Source organism: Nicotiana tabacum, chromosome 17 (genome assembly GCF_000715075.1).
Source record: "Nicotiana tabacum cultivar K326 chromosome 17, ASM71507v2, whole genome shotgun sequence".
Lineage (NCBI taxonomy): Eukaryota > Viridiplantae > Streptophyta > Magnoliopsida > Solanales > Solanaceae > Nicotiana > Nicotiana tabacum.
In genome coordinates, this window is record NC_134096.1 from 72,439,499 (window position 1) to 72,452,402 (window position 12,904).

Genomic DNA, 12,904 nt, shown 5'->3' on the forward strand with positions numbered 1-12,904 from the left:
GAACCTCAACGGAGAACCAAAGATGCAATTGACTGGAAATGAAAGATCACAAGGAAGTACAAGCACTAATGATTCAACAAAGGAGAATGCTAAAGCAGCAATGAAGCAAAAAAGCTCTGGAGCCTACTTGGACTGGACTACTCAATCGTAATTATGCTATAACTAATGGTATATCTCTTGATTACATTCCTCCGGAATTGGTTGAGGGATCTGTAATTGTTAAGCTTGACAAAGGAGAAACATAAAAGGAAATTGATAAGTGGAAGTCGGCACTAATAGTATATGTAGTGGGAGATACGCCTGGGTATAATTACATGAGCAAATATGTGCAACAAAACTGGAATACTGTATCGGAACCTGGAATCTATTATCATGAGGAGGGATACTATGTTGTTAAATTTCAAATCATAACAGACATGAATGAAATATTGTATGCAGGACCTTATAGTATTAACAACAAACCTATAATTTTAAAGCAATGGACTCCATATTTTGACTTCAATGCAAAGTTCCTCACATAATTACCTTTATGGGTTAAGTTCCCAAATTTGCCCATGAGCTGTTGGAGCAGGGATTCATTGAGTAGGATAGCCAGTGCCATTGGTGTTCCTAAATATGCGGATGAATGTACAACAAAACAAACTAGAATATCATTTGCTCGAATGCTCATTGAAGTTAATGTTACCAAGGCCTTGCCATCTGAAATAATAGTGATGGATCCTTCGGGAAAAACATTTCAGCAGGGAGTGATGTTTGAATGGAAACCTGAATACTATGAACAATGCTTAATGATAGGGCATAACTGTGATAAGCAAAGAATGGATAAATTGAAGACAGAAAAAATAAAACAAACTAGGCTAATTGAGAGGAAGAAGAGATCCCAAAAATTGTTTCCAACTTGGGTGCCAAAGGTAGACACTCGCATGCCAGCTATCTCTACTTGTGATCAGCAGGGTACTAGCTATGCAGGGGCAGCCAAACAAATACAACAAGCAGCAGAAACAATGGCAAATGAAGAGATAGATCCACAAGCCAAAGAGAAACATAAATTGAAAGGAAAGGCAACTAAAGAAATAAATGGCAGACCTATGAATCAAATAGTGGAAGTTGTTATACCTATGAGAAATGAGTTTGAAATATTGCAACAAGATAATGTTGTGGTGGCAACCTTACTTCTTTCTGATTTAGGAGGTGGATTCATATGCCATCAATAATGTCTTGGAATAGTGAGGGGTTAAATAAAAGGTATAAACAAAAAGAGATTGCGATTTATCTTAAAGAGAATAAAGTAAAGCTAGTTGGGATAGTGGAAACAAGAGCCAAGGAGCATAATGCAAGCAAAATTAGTAGGAAAATAGCTCCTAGATGGGAGTTTGAAACTAATTATGCAAGTGCAGTTAGTGGAAGAGTTTGGATACTTTGGGATAGTGCAGTATATCATATCAAGAGTATACAACAAGAAGCACAATTACTACACTGTAATATGGTTAGCAGGAACCAAGCCATTGATCGTAACATGACAGCGGTGTATGGATATAACACAATAGAAATGAGAAAGGAACTATGGCAACAGCTTGCAGGAATCTCACAGAAGGTATCCAAACCCTGGATTATCTGGGGTGATTTTAATTCCATATTATGCCCACAAGATAGACTATATAGTACTGCAGTAACTAGCATGGAGATAAAGGACTTTGCTGAATGTGTACAAAACCTGATGTTGAATGAGCTACCATGGAAGGGAGATTACTATACATGGGCAAATAATGTAATGACCCGGCCGATCATTTTGAGAATTTAAGTCCCGTTCGGCGACATAAGGCCCTAAGCAGCTTCATATTATGTGTATTGACTTGCGTGCGTGGTTGAATACTTGAATTCGGTTACAGTTGTTTCGAAGTGATTTGGGACACTCAGTCCCTAAAACGGAAGTTTAAGTCTTAGGATTTTGACCTTAGTCAGAACTATATTAAGACGACTCCGGAATGGAGTTCTGTCAGTTCCATTAGCTTCGTTGGGTGATTTTGAACTTTAGAGCGTATTCGGACTGTAAATCCGAGGTCTATAGCTTATTAGGCTTGAAATGGCGAAAGTTAAATTTTTGGAGATTTGGACCGGAAGTGAACTTTTCGATATCGGGGTCGGAATGCGATTCCGATAGTTGGAACAACTCTGTTATGTTATTTGGAACTTACCTGTAAAATTTGACGTCATTCCGGATTGATTTGATAGGTTTCGGCACGGGTTTTAGAAGTTGAAAGATTTAAAAATTTATAAGTTCGATTCATGGTGCGATGCATAGTTTCAACATTAGTTGATGTGATTTGAGGGCTCGACTAAGTTCGTATGGTGTTTTAGGATTGGTTGGTATATTTGATTGAGGCCCCGGGGGCCTCGGGTGAATTTTGGGTGCTTAACGGATTAAAAGTTTGATTTGTGTTACTGCTAAGTCTTCAGGCTTCTGGTATTTTCGCACCTGCGGTGAAGAGACCGCAGGTGCAGGAACGCACGTGCGGAGAGGCAAGCGCAGAAGCGAAAAATTGGAGGAGTGTCAGGGGTCATAGGTGCGAGGAAAATTCGGCATTTGCGATGCCCGCAGATGCGAAGGTTGAGGCACAGGTGCGAGAAGAGCTGGACTTGACAGTCTCCGCAAGTGCGGAGAATTTGTGCGCATCAGCGGCTCCGTAGAAGCGGATTTTGGCACGTAGAAGCGGATTTTGGCGCGCAGAAGAAAGAGGAAGCGCATGTGCGGTTTGGACGTGCGCACCTGCGGTCGCGCAAATGCGACTAATTATGCGCAGGTGCGGTCACGCCTGGGCAGAAAAGAGAAATCCGAGGGTTTTGTTTCATTCTTCGTTTTTGGACTTGAGAGCTCGGAATTTGGCGATTTTTCGAGGGATTTTCAGAGGAAGCTTTGGGGTAATGATTCCTAACTCGTATTTGGTTGTATTCAATTAATCTATAGTTGTTTTCTCCATTTAGTTTCGGGTTTTTGTGGTTGAAATTGGGAAAAATTGGAAGAACTTCTCAATAAAGATTTCGAGTTTTTGAAAGGGGATTTGTGGTCGGATTTGAGTAATTCTTATATGGTTGGACTCGTGAGTGAGTGGGTGTTCATATTTTATGATTTTTACCCGAATCCGAGACGTGGGTCCGGGTCGACTTTTAGGGCGAATTTCGGAATTTTTATTAAAATATTGATTTCATTGATTAGATAAGTCTATTATTGTTGTATTCATGTTATGCAATTGTGTTTGGCTAGATTTGGGGCATTCAGAGCTAGATATTCGTGGAAAAGGCATTTTGACCAATTGTTTGAGCTTGGTTCGAGGTAAGTATCTTGCCTAACCTTGTGTGGGGAACTTCCCCTTAGGATTTGAGTCTTTTATGTTGATTGTAGTCCGTGTACACGAGGTGACGAGTGTGTGCACAGACTTATTTATGGGAAGTTGGCCTTTTAGGGTTCTTAGGTCCTTGTATTCATTGAATATGCAGTTGTTCTTGTTATGATTATATATCTTAATTACTAGATTCACATCTACCTGCTTAATTAGAATCAATTGCTTCATGATCCACTATTATTGTTACTTGATTCATATGTGCCTTAATTGAAATTGTTATCTCTTTTATAGCCATGCTATCTTTTCATAACTGCTTATCTTTATTGGAAATTTATATTATTTCATCCTATAATTGTTCAGTCTTAATTGAGATTATGATTATTTTTTCGATGCTTATCCTTAATTGAATTGTTGAATATCTTTCGTAATTTCCTCAACCTTAAAAGAAGTTTAGATATCATATATCTTAGTCGACTTATTTTATTTGGCATTATTTGATTCGTGTTAGCTTCCCTGTTGTTGAAGTGTATATTGTGGGATCGTTGCTACACATTAGTTTTCTCTTTGTTGAGTTGTTCTCTTTACGCCTAGCATTCTTTACTGTGGTTATTTCTTGTGAATTTGCTCTATCATTTCTTTGTGAATTAAAGTTCTTGAGTTGATTTACTTTGTATGATTTACTTGTGTCAGTGATTTGATTTGTGATGATTTGTGCCCTTGGGGCATTCTTGTTGTTGATATTTGTGAAGTGGTATACATACCTATGTGAGCTTTATCTTGTGAAAGCTGTGAGAAAATATTCTACGTGTTGTCCGTTCTTTTTCCTTATGCTTATTTGCTGATGTGGACTATGGTAGGAAACTTGCACAAGCATACACGTAGTTAAGAACTCTTATCGGATAAGAGGTGTTCTTGATATTGTTGAGCATAGATGCTTATCCTTGTTTACTTGCCTTCTATGTGAGAGTGACTCTATTGGCACGTGAGTCGTCAGTGGGGTTATGAGATGTTATGAGGGCACATGACGCCAAGTATTAGAATTCAGGTATTGAAACCCGTGAGTTGTTATATATTCGAGGTTTGGTACCTCGTGGAGTTGTTGACTAAAACCTGATGTAAAAGCGGTTGTAGTTACTGAGTTATTGCTTGTCCTGGCTGTATTCTTGATTTTGGATTTAGGTTGTGTTCCATTCACTTTGTCTGCTTCATTTTTATGATGTTCCGTTAATACTTGTTGTTTCTTGCTTTAATGCCATTACTGTATTGTGAGCCATATTGCATAGTCCTTATGTAGACATTATACTTCTGTTATTCATGTACTTATATCTGTTCAGTTTATTAGACCAGTGGGTGTCTTGACTGTTCCTCATCACTACTCCACCGAGGTTAGTCTTGATACTTACTGGGCACCGCTGTGGTGTGCTCATGCTACTCTTTTGCACATTTTTGTGAAGATCCAGGTACTTGTTCGTTAGCTAGCTGTGTGAACTGTTGTTGTGGAGACTCAAGGTAAATGTGCTGCTACGTTCGCAGGCTTCAGAGTCACCTTCCAATTTTCATTTTGCACTGTTTATTCTTATTTTTGGACAGTTGTATTTAGAAGTATTCTAGCAAACACTTTGTAGAGCTTGTGACTTGTACAACCAATTTTGGAAATTGTAAGTGTAATGACCCAACCAGTCATTTTAACTTTTAGAACCCCATTCCCTAAAATAAAACTTTTTGTAGGTGCTTGTAATGATTTATGACTTGCGGGGATGGTTAGTTCGGGATTTAGAAGTGTTTGAGGTGAAACCGGAACACTTGGTTCCTTAAGTTGGCCTTAAAGTACTAAGTTTGACTTCGATCAACATTTTGAGAAAATGACCCCGGTATAGAATTTTGATGATTCCAACAGTTTCGTATGGTGATTTTGAACTTAGGAGCGTGATCGGAATTTTATTTGGAAGTCCGTAGTGAAATTAGGCTTGAAATGGCTAAAATAGGAATTTAAAGTTTGAAAATTTGACCGGGGAGTTGACTTTTTGATACCGGAGTCGGAATCCAGTTCCGAAAAATTTCATAGCTCTGTTATGTAATTTATGACTTGTGTGTAAAATTTGAGGTCAATCGGAGTTGATTTGATAGGTTCCGACATTGAATGTAGAAGCTGAAAACTCTAAGTTTCATTAAGCTTGAATTGGAGCATGATTCGTGATTTTAGCATTGTTTGATGTGATTTGAAGTTTCAAATAAGTTCGTATGATATTTTAAGACTTGTTGGTATATTTTGTTGAGGTCTCGAGGGCCTCGGGTGAGTTTCGGATGGTTAACGGATCAAAAGTTGGACTTAAAAAGCTGCTGCAATTTTCTCTTCTGCTGCATATTCTGGGCTGTGATCGAGCCCCAGATCGAACCCAGATATCGAGCCCACGATTGAGGCCTGAGTCGAAGCCAGGGACGAGGCTCAGTATCGAAGCCTGCTCGAAGGTAAGGTTCGAGGGCTAGGATCGAGACCCATGCTCGATGCTTTGATTGAAGGCAAGGCTCGAGGGCATGATCGAAGGCAAGGCTCGAGGGCATGATCGAAGGTAAGGTTCGAGGGCTAGGATCGAGACCCATGCTCGATGCCCTGATCGAAGGCTCAAGTTCGATGCCATGATTGAGGCTATGATCGAAGGCCCAACCTCGATGCCCTGATCGAGGCCATGACCGAGGTCCAGGCTCGAGCCTGTGATCGAAGCCCTGATCGAGGCCCAGGTTCGAGGACCAGTTCCGAAGGCTGCTGGGCAGTATTATAAAAAGAGGGCATTCATCCCATTTGCCATTTTTGACGAACTTGAGCTTGAGCAGAGACGATTTTTGACAGATTTTCAAGGGAAAACATTGGGGGTAAGTGATACTAACTCGGATTTGGTTTACATATACCAAATATATCATTGTTTTCACCATAAATTAGTGTTTTGAGATTGAAATTTGGAAAAGTTTAGAAATCTCATAGAAACGAAATTTTGAGATTTCGGTATCGATTCAGAGTCGGATTTGAGTGAAACTGGTATGGTTGGACTCCTAATTGAATGAGTTGTCGGATTTCATAACTTTCGCCGGATTTTGAGATGTGGGTCCCGCGGGCGAATTTTTAGTTAATTTCGGATCTTTTCTTTAAAATGTAGTATTTTCTTATAGAATTAATTCCTATAATATTTAGTGATTGTATCGAATTATTTTGGCTAGATTCGAGCCAGACGGAGTTGGTTAATCGTGGAAAAGGCCTTATAGTGGATTGAATTGGAGCAAGACGAGGTAAGTCTCTTGTCTAATCTTGTGAGGGGGAAATTACCTCATAGGTGATTAAAATTAAATAATTGTTGCTAATTGTGGGGGGCTACGTACGCACGAGGTGACGAGAGTCCGTGCGTAGCTACTATTAATGCTAAAGTCCGGGTAGTTTAGGACTCAAAGCATGCCTTACTTGTGTAAATTGTATTCTTTGATTTATTTATATTAATTGATATCTATATGAATATATTGTGAATTGTTAGATAAAGATATTAAAGGATGGAAATCTCATAGGCTTGATTGTCTGTTTAAATCAATTAATTGTTAAAAGAAATTGTTCTCCTCCCAAATTTATCTTATAATAAACATACTGTCCTTTCGGAGGCACATAAGAAAATGTCCTCCTTTCTTGTGGAGCGGGCCAAACACCTCAGCAGGATAGATGCATCTATGGATCGTACCGCACGTCCCTTGGCAGTATACATGACACTCTGGATCGGGCCGTACGTCCTCGGTAGAAATCGTGTTTAATAATAATAATTACACGATACTTTAATAACTTATTTCAGCTTGAGAAGCTAATTAATAAATTGGAAAATCCTTGGAATTTAATGAATTATTATTCTTGCTTGTTTATGAAATTAATTTTTACTCCTGTAAATGAGACTTAAATTGATAAATTAGAATTTTTCTGAATTTAAGGAATTTAATTAATATATGGAGAATTGTTACATTTGAAGGAATTTGATTATCTCTGCTGATTAAATAAATTATTGTAAATTCTGTAAATCATGATGATTTAAATATTCTAGATATATTTTAGTTATTATTATTGACCCATAGTGAGTGTCAAAGTCGGCCATCTCGTCTCTACCACTTCGAGATTAGGCTTGATACTTACTGAGTACACGTTGTTTACGTACTCATACTACACTTGGTGCACTTTTTGTGCAGGATCTGAGACAGGTGCTAGTGGAGGACCTATCATCGCATACCCACGTCATCCCGAGGTATAGTGGTGAGCTGCCTTTCTGAGCCGTTCTGCAGCTACCAGTGTCTCTTCATATATTTATATTCTGTCTATTTCATTTCTGACAGTATTTGGAGTTTTGTATAATCTACTAGATGTTCATTCACTTGTGACACCAGATCTTGGCACACACATTGGTAGAGTTTGGGTTTATACTTTCTTGGTTTTAATTTTATCAATGTATGCTTAATTTATAAGTTGGCTTGCCTAGCTGTAGTGTGGGGCGTCATCACGACCTACATGTGAAATTGGATCGTGACAGTAAGAGATTCTATTTAAATAATGTTGTTATTTTAATTATTGTTAGGCTTACCTAGTCCCTAAGACAAGGTGCCATCACGATACCCATACGGAGGGGAAATTGGGTCGTGACAAATAAACAACAAGGTGGAGACTGAATTTGGAGTATAATAGATAGAGCAATGGGAAATGCAGATTGGATTATGTAGTTTGGACATCTCACTACTGAGTACAGACTGCCTAACATATCATATCATAGTCCTATGATGATAAATACTAACCTAAGGGAACCAAAGATCAAGGCACCATTCAAATTCTTCAATGTTTGGTCAACACATGAGAACTTTCCCAAGATGGTGGAGGACTGATGGACACATAACCTGCAAGTAGATACAATGAGAAACCTTTGGCGAAGCAGAAAGACATACGAGGAAAACTGAAGGTCCTAAATGAAACTGAGTTCAAGGGTATTACTATGAAGATTGAACAAGCCAGGGAAGACCTGAAAAAAGTCCAGACCAAGATAAGTGCACATTATACAGATGCACTTGCATCAGAAGAGAAGAATATATTATGCTAGCTTGAAAAGTGGTCCTTGATTGAAGAAAGTATAATGCAACAGAAGGCGAGGGCAATATGGATAAAACTTGGAGACTCTAACACTAGCTACTTCTCAGCAGTTATGAAAATTAGGAAACAGAGGAAACAAATCACAGAGATTGATTCTTTAGATGGAGGGAGACTGACTGACCCAGTAGCTATAAGGGAATAGATTAATCAGTTCTACAAATCACTCATGGGCACAACAATTTCCAGTGTGGCAGTAGTAAATAAGAAGACCATGAGAAGAGGCAAAAAGCTGAAACATGATCACCAACTTCAACTATGTGAAACAATAACAGAACAAGAAATATGTGATGGATTATTGTAACGACCCGACTTGTCGTTTTAAGAATTTAGGCTCCGTTCAGTGACATAAGGTCTCATGCAGCTTCGCAATATGTATTATGACCCGCGGGTGTGGTCGAGTTTGATTTACTGAAGATTCAGAATTAAATTAAAAGAACAATCCTTAATTTGAAGTTTAAATGGAAAGTGTTGACCGAAGAGTTGACTTTTGAGCAAACGGCTCTGGAATAGAATTTTGATGATGTCAATAGCTTCATATGGTGATTTTGGACTTAGGAGCGTGTACAAAAAATTATTTGGAGCTCCGTAGTGGAATTAAGCTTGAAATACCGAAAGTTGAATTTTTGGGAAGTTTGATCGGAGAATTGACGTTTGAGCAAACGACCCCGGAATAGAATTTTGAGGATGGAAATAGCTTCGTATGATGATTTCGGACTTAGGCGTATGTTCGGATTTGGATTTGGAAGTCCATAGGACAATTCGACACATTTTGGCGAAAGTTGGAAAATATAAGATTTTGAAAAAGTTCGACCGAAAGGTAAATTTTTGATAACGAAGTTGGATTTAGATTCCGAAAATGGGAATAGCTCCATTAAGTCAATTATGACTTGTGTGCAAAATTTGAAGTCATTCTGGATTGATTTGATACGTTTCGGCGCAAAATATAGAAGTTGGAAGATTTGAAAACTTATAATTCGATTCGATGCATGACTTGTAATTTCGGCGTTGTTTGACATGGTTTGAAGCCTCGACTAAGTTCGTATTGTATTTTGGGACGTGCTGGTATATTTGGTTGAGGTTCCGAGGGCCTTGAGTTGATTTCGGAAGGTTAACGGATCAATTCGGACATGAAGATAAGCTGTTGGAATTTTCTGGGCAGCAACATGAACAGTGATTCGCAGATGCATGAATAGTACCGCAGGTGCGTGAATAGTACCGTAGGTGCGTGAACAGTAACCGCGGGTGCGAATTTGGGCAGAATGTTAAGGACCAAAAATTGGTCATTTTGCCATTCTCGTTTTTGGATTTTTGGAGCTCGGATTAGGGCGATTCTGGAGGGATTTTTCACAAGTTTGGTTGGGGTAAGTGTTCTATATCCTAAAGTGTTTATATTTCATGAATCCATGATTATATTCATCATTTAATTCGAATTTAAATGGAAGAAATCAAGATTTTTGTAAAATCTTCCAAAAATAAAAATTTAAGATTTGGAGGTCGAGTTGTTATCGGAATTTGATAAAATTGGTATGATTGAAATCATATCAGAAGGGGTGTTTGTATTTCATGAAAATTATGTCGGGTTCCGAGGGGCGGGTCCCGCGTTGACTTTTGTTGACCTTTTGGAATAAATTTTTAAGTCGACGCATTATTATCCGAAATTATTTCTGATAAATTTTAATGAAGTTATACAATTAATTTGGGTAGATTTGAGCGGTACGGAGGTCAATTCAAGCAAGAAGACGATTTTGGAATATTGACATAACTTCAACAAGGTAAGTGTCTTACTTAACTTCGAGTGGGGGAATTTCCCCTTAGGCATTGAATCTTATGTGAACTTGGGTAATTGAAAACCATGTACGCGAGGTGACGAGTACGTACTTGGTTTATATGTGCAAATTTTATTGAGTTAAAGTCTAGAACATATTGTGTAGTAAATTGGATAATTGTTGGCATATATTTAATCATCTATTTGTCGTACCTAAATTCTTGTTGTTGAATCTGTTGTTATATGATAATTTGATGTGATTGTTATTTGATTATTTATGAAATTCTGTGAATTTGCTGGTTTGATAATTATTGGAATTTAATTTCATTTTGGATTCTTTCCTCTGCAATTAATTAATTAAATGAGCTTAAGAAGAGGTGATTATATAATTATTGAAAATTTTGGAGTTAATGAAGGCTTTGCTTTTATGTTGAGTAATTTATATCTCTATTAATTATTTTTGGGTGTTATATACATTGTGTGGAGCCTTGGACTATTTGTTGTAAAATTAATTGATTTTGTTATATCTTTGGAATTTGGTTGTGGCCATTGGGCAAATTGTGATATGAATTGATTTTTGTCATGTTGCCGTGATCATTTCCCTTGTAAATTGTTGTATTGTGTGAGTTATTATTTTGAGAAATTATCGTGTTATGTGAGTTATTATTTCGGGGAGATAAGGGTGGCATTTCAGCGTTGATATTATGTGGGTATATGGGTGGTATTTCACTGTTGGTGTGTTTGTTAAAATGTTGTCTGGGCGAAACGATAAGGGTGGCTATAGGAGTGATAAGGGTGGAAATAAGAGCGATAAGGGTGGCTATTGATATTGTCTGGGCGGAGCGATAAGGGTGGCTATAGGAGCGATAAGGGCGGCAATAGGAGTGATAAGAGTGGCTATTGTCAGGGACGATATGTGATGATGTGGGTTTGTGGTGTTGATAATTTTCATGTGATGTTGTGATTTTCTTGTGTTTATTTGTATACCTTGTGCAATTTGTCTTGTTGTTGGTAAATTGATAACAATCTGATTTATGTTGAACTTGAGAGCCCGTGGCCATTGCCAGGCGGATTATAAAATAAAATGTGGGCACGAGATGACGTGAGTAAATAATGAGGATATTTGACACGTAAATTGTCCGTGCAGTTATGATATGAAATGAGGGCACGAGGTGCCGGAAAAATATGATGATTTAATTATGGGCATGAGGTGCCGTGCAAATATGAAAATGGGCTGAGACCCGTGTTTATGAAAAGTATGAAAAATGGGATGAGACCCTTATTTTTTTATGATTATGAAATGAGGTGTCACATGGTGAATTTTTAATTGAAATAATTATATTCAAAATATTTATTTGGAAGGATTATTATTCAAAAAGAATTATATGAAAGAATTGTATTTGAAAGATATTTATTTGAGAAAATTATATTTGAAAAGATTTATTGAAAGAATTATATTTGAAAAGTAATTATTTGAGAAAATTATATTTGAAGGAGAGTTATCTGGAGGGATTATATGTGAAAGACATTTATTTGAAGAGCTTGATTTAATTGGGTGTAATTGTATTTATTAATTATTGAGTGATATTAATGATATTCTTGTTGTCTGTTGTGCATATCACTGGTTGTTTTATCCAGCCCTTATTGTTATTGCTTCCTATTATTCTAGAATACAAATTAGACAGGAAAATATAATAACTTTGAAGGAGACTCTGTTAGTTGCAGATCGTAATATAGAATGCAGCTCACCTATGTCCCCACAATTATTAACCACACCTCTGCGCCCACAAGGCCGCTATATATATATGTACCTGCACAATAAAATGTGCAGCAAGTGCAGTATGAGTACGAAAATAACGTGTACCCAGTAAGTATCAAGCCTAATCTCGAAGAGGTAGAGACGAGATGGCCGACTATGACACTCACTATGAGTCAATAACATTAAATAATCATGAAAATAGAAATATTTATATCAACGTGATTCACATAATTAACAATAATATCACACACCAACAATATGAAGAATAAACTTGCAATATTATAAAAAAAATTATGATACGGTATATAAAAAGGTAGAGTAATTATGATCTGTTAGGTAATTTTATAATTTAAACGTTCATTTGTTTAAAAACATACTATGATAACATACATTTATATATAATAACTCTATTATCTCCTCGAGAAAAATCATTTTATTTGTTTTATTTACTGAATATTTTTTGTAAAGAATATTTAAAAAAAGTGGCAATAATTTATGTAGATTTTTATTAAAATGTTCGTATATTAATATCAATTGATATCATTTTATACAAATTCTCATTAAATTGTAATTTCAATTGGAACACTTTATAAAATCATGAAAGATATATATTTAAGAATAAAATATAGTTTCAAGTAAAAATAATTCCCTTTATAAAACATGAATTGAGAATAATCTAAACAAAAAATTAAGACAACTAATTGGGGATTTTGTTTTCTTTATTATATACTCCACTAGGCAGCATGAGAAGTATCATTATGTATGATTATACTTCTCCCTCTATGACCAAAGTTAGTTGGGTACTTCCTCAATTTTTAATAAAGAATTCAACATTATATAAATTTCAAAATACATAAATGTAAAATTAACTATTTAAAAAA

The 12,904-nt window shown here is 36.7% G+C and overlaps 1 protein-coding gene across 1 annotated transcript; it reads left to right on the top strand.

Moving 5' to 3' along the window:
• The first annotated feature begins 1,213 nt into the window (after nt 1–1,213).
• Nucleotides 1,214–8,449, top strand: LOC142171925 (uncharacterized). Its single transcript, XM_075235648.1, has 2 exons — nt 1,214–1,768; nt 8,288–8,449. The coding sequence occupies exons 1-2, from the start codon at nt 1,214–1,216 to the stop codon at nt 8,447–8,449; spliced, it is 717 nt and encodes a 238-aa protein (XP_075091749.1).
• The last annotated feature ends 4,455 nt before the right edge of the window (nt 8,450–12,904 follow it).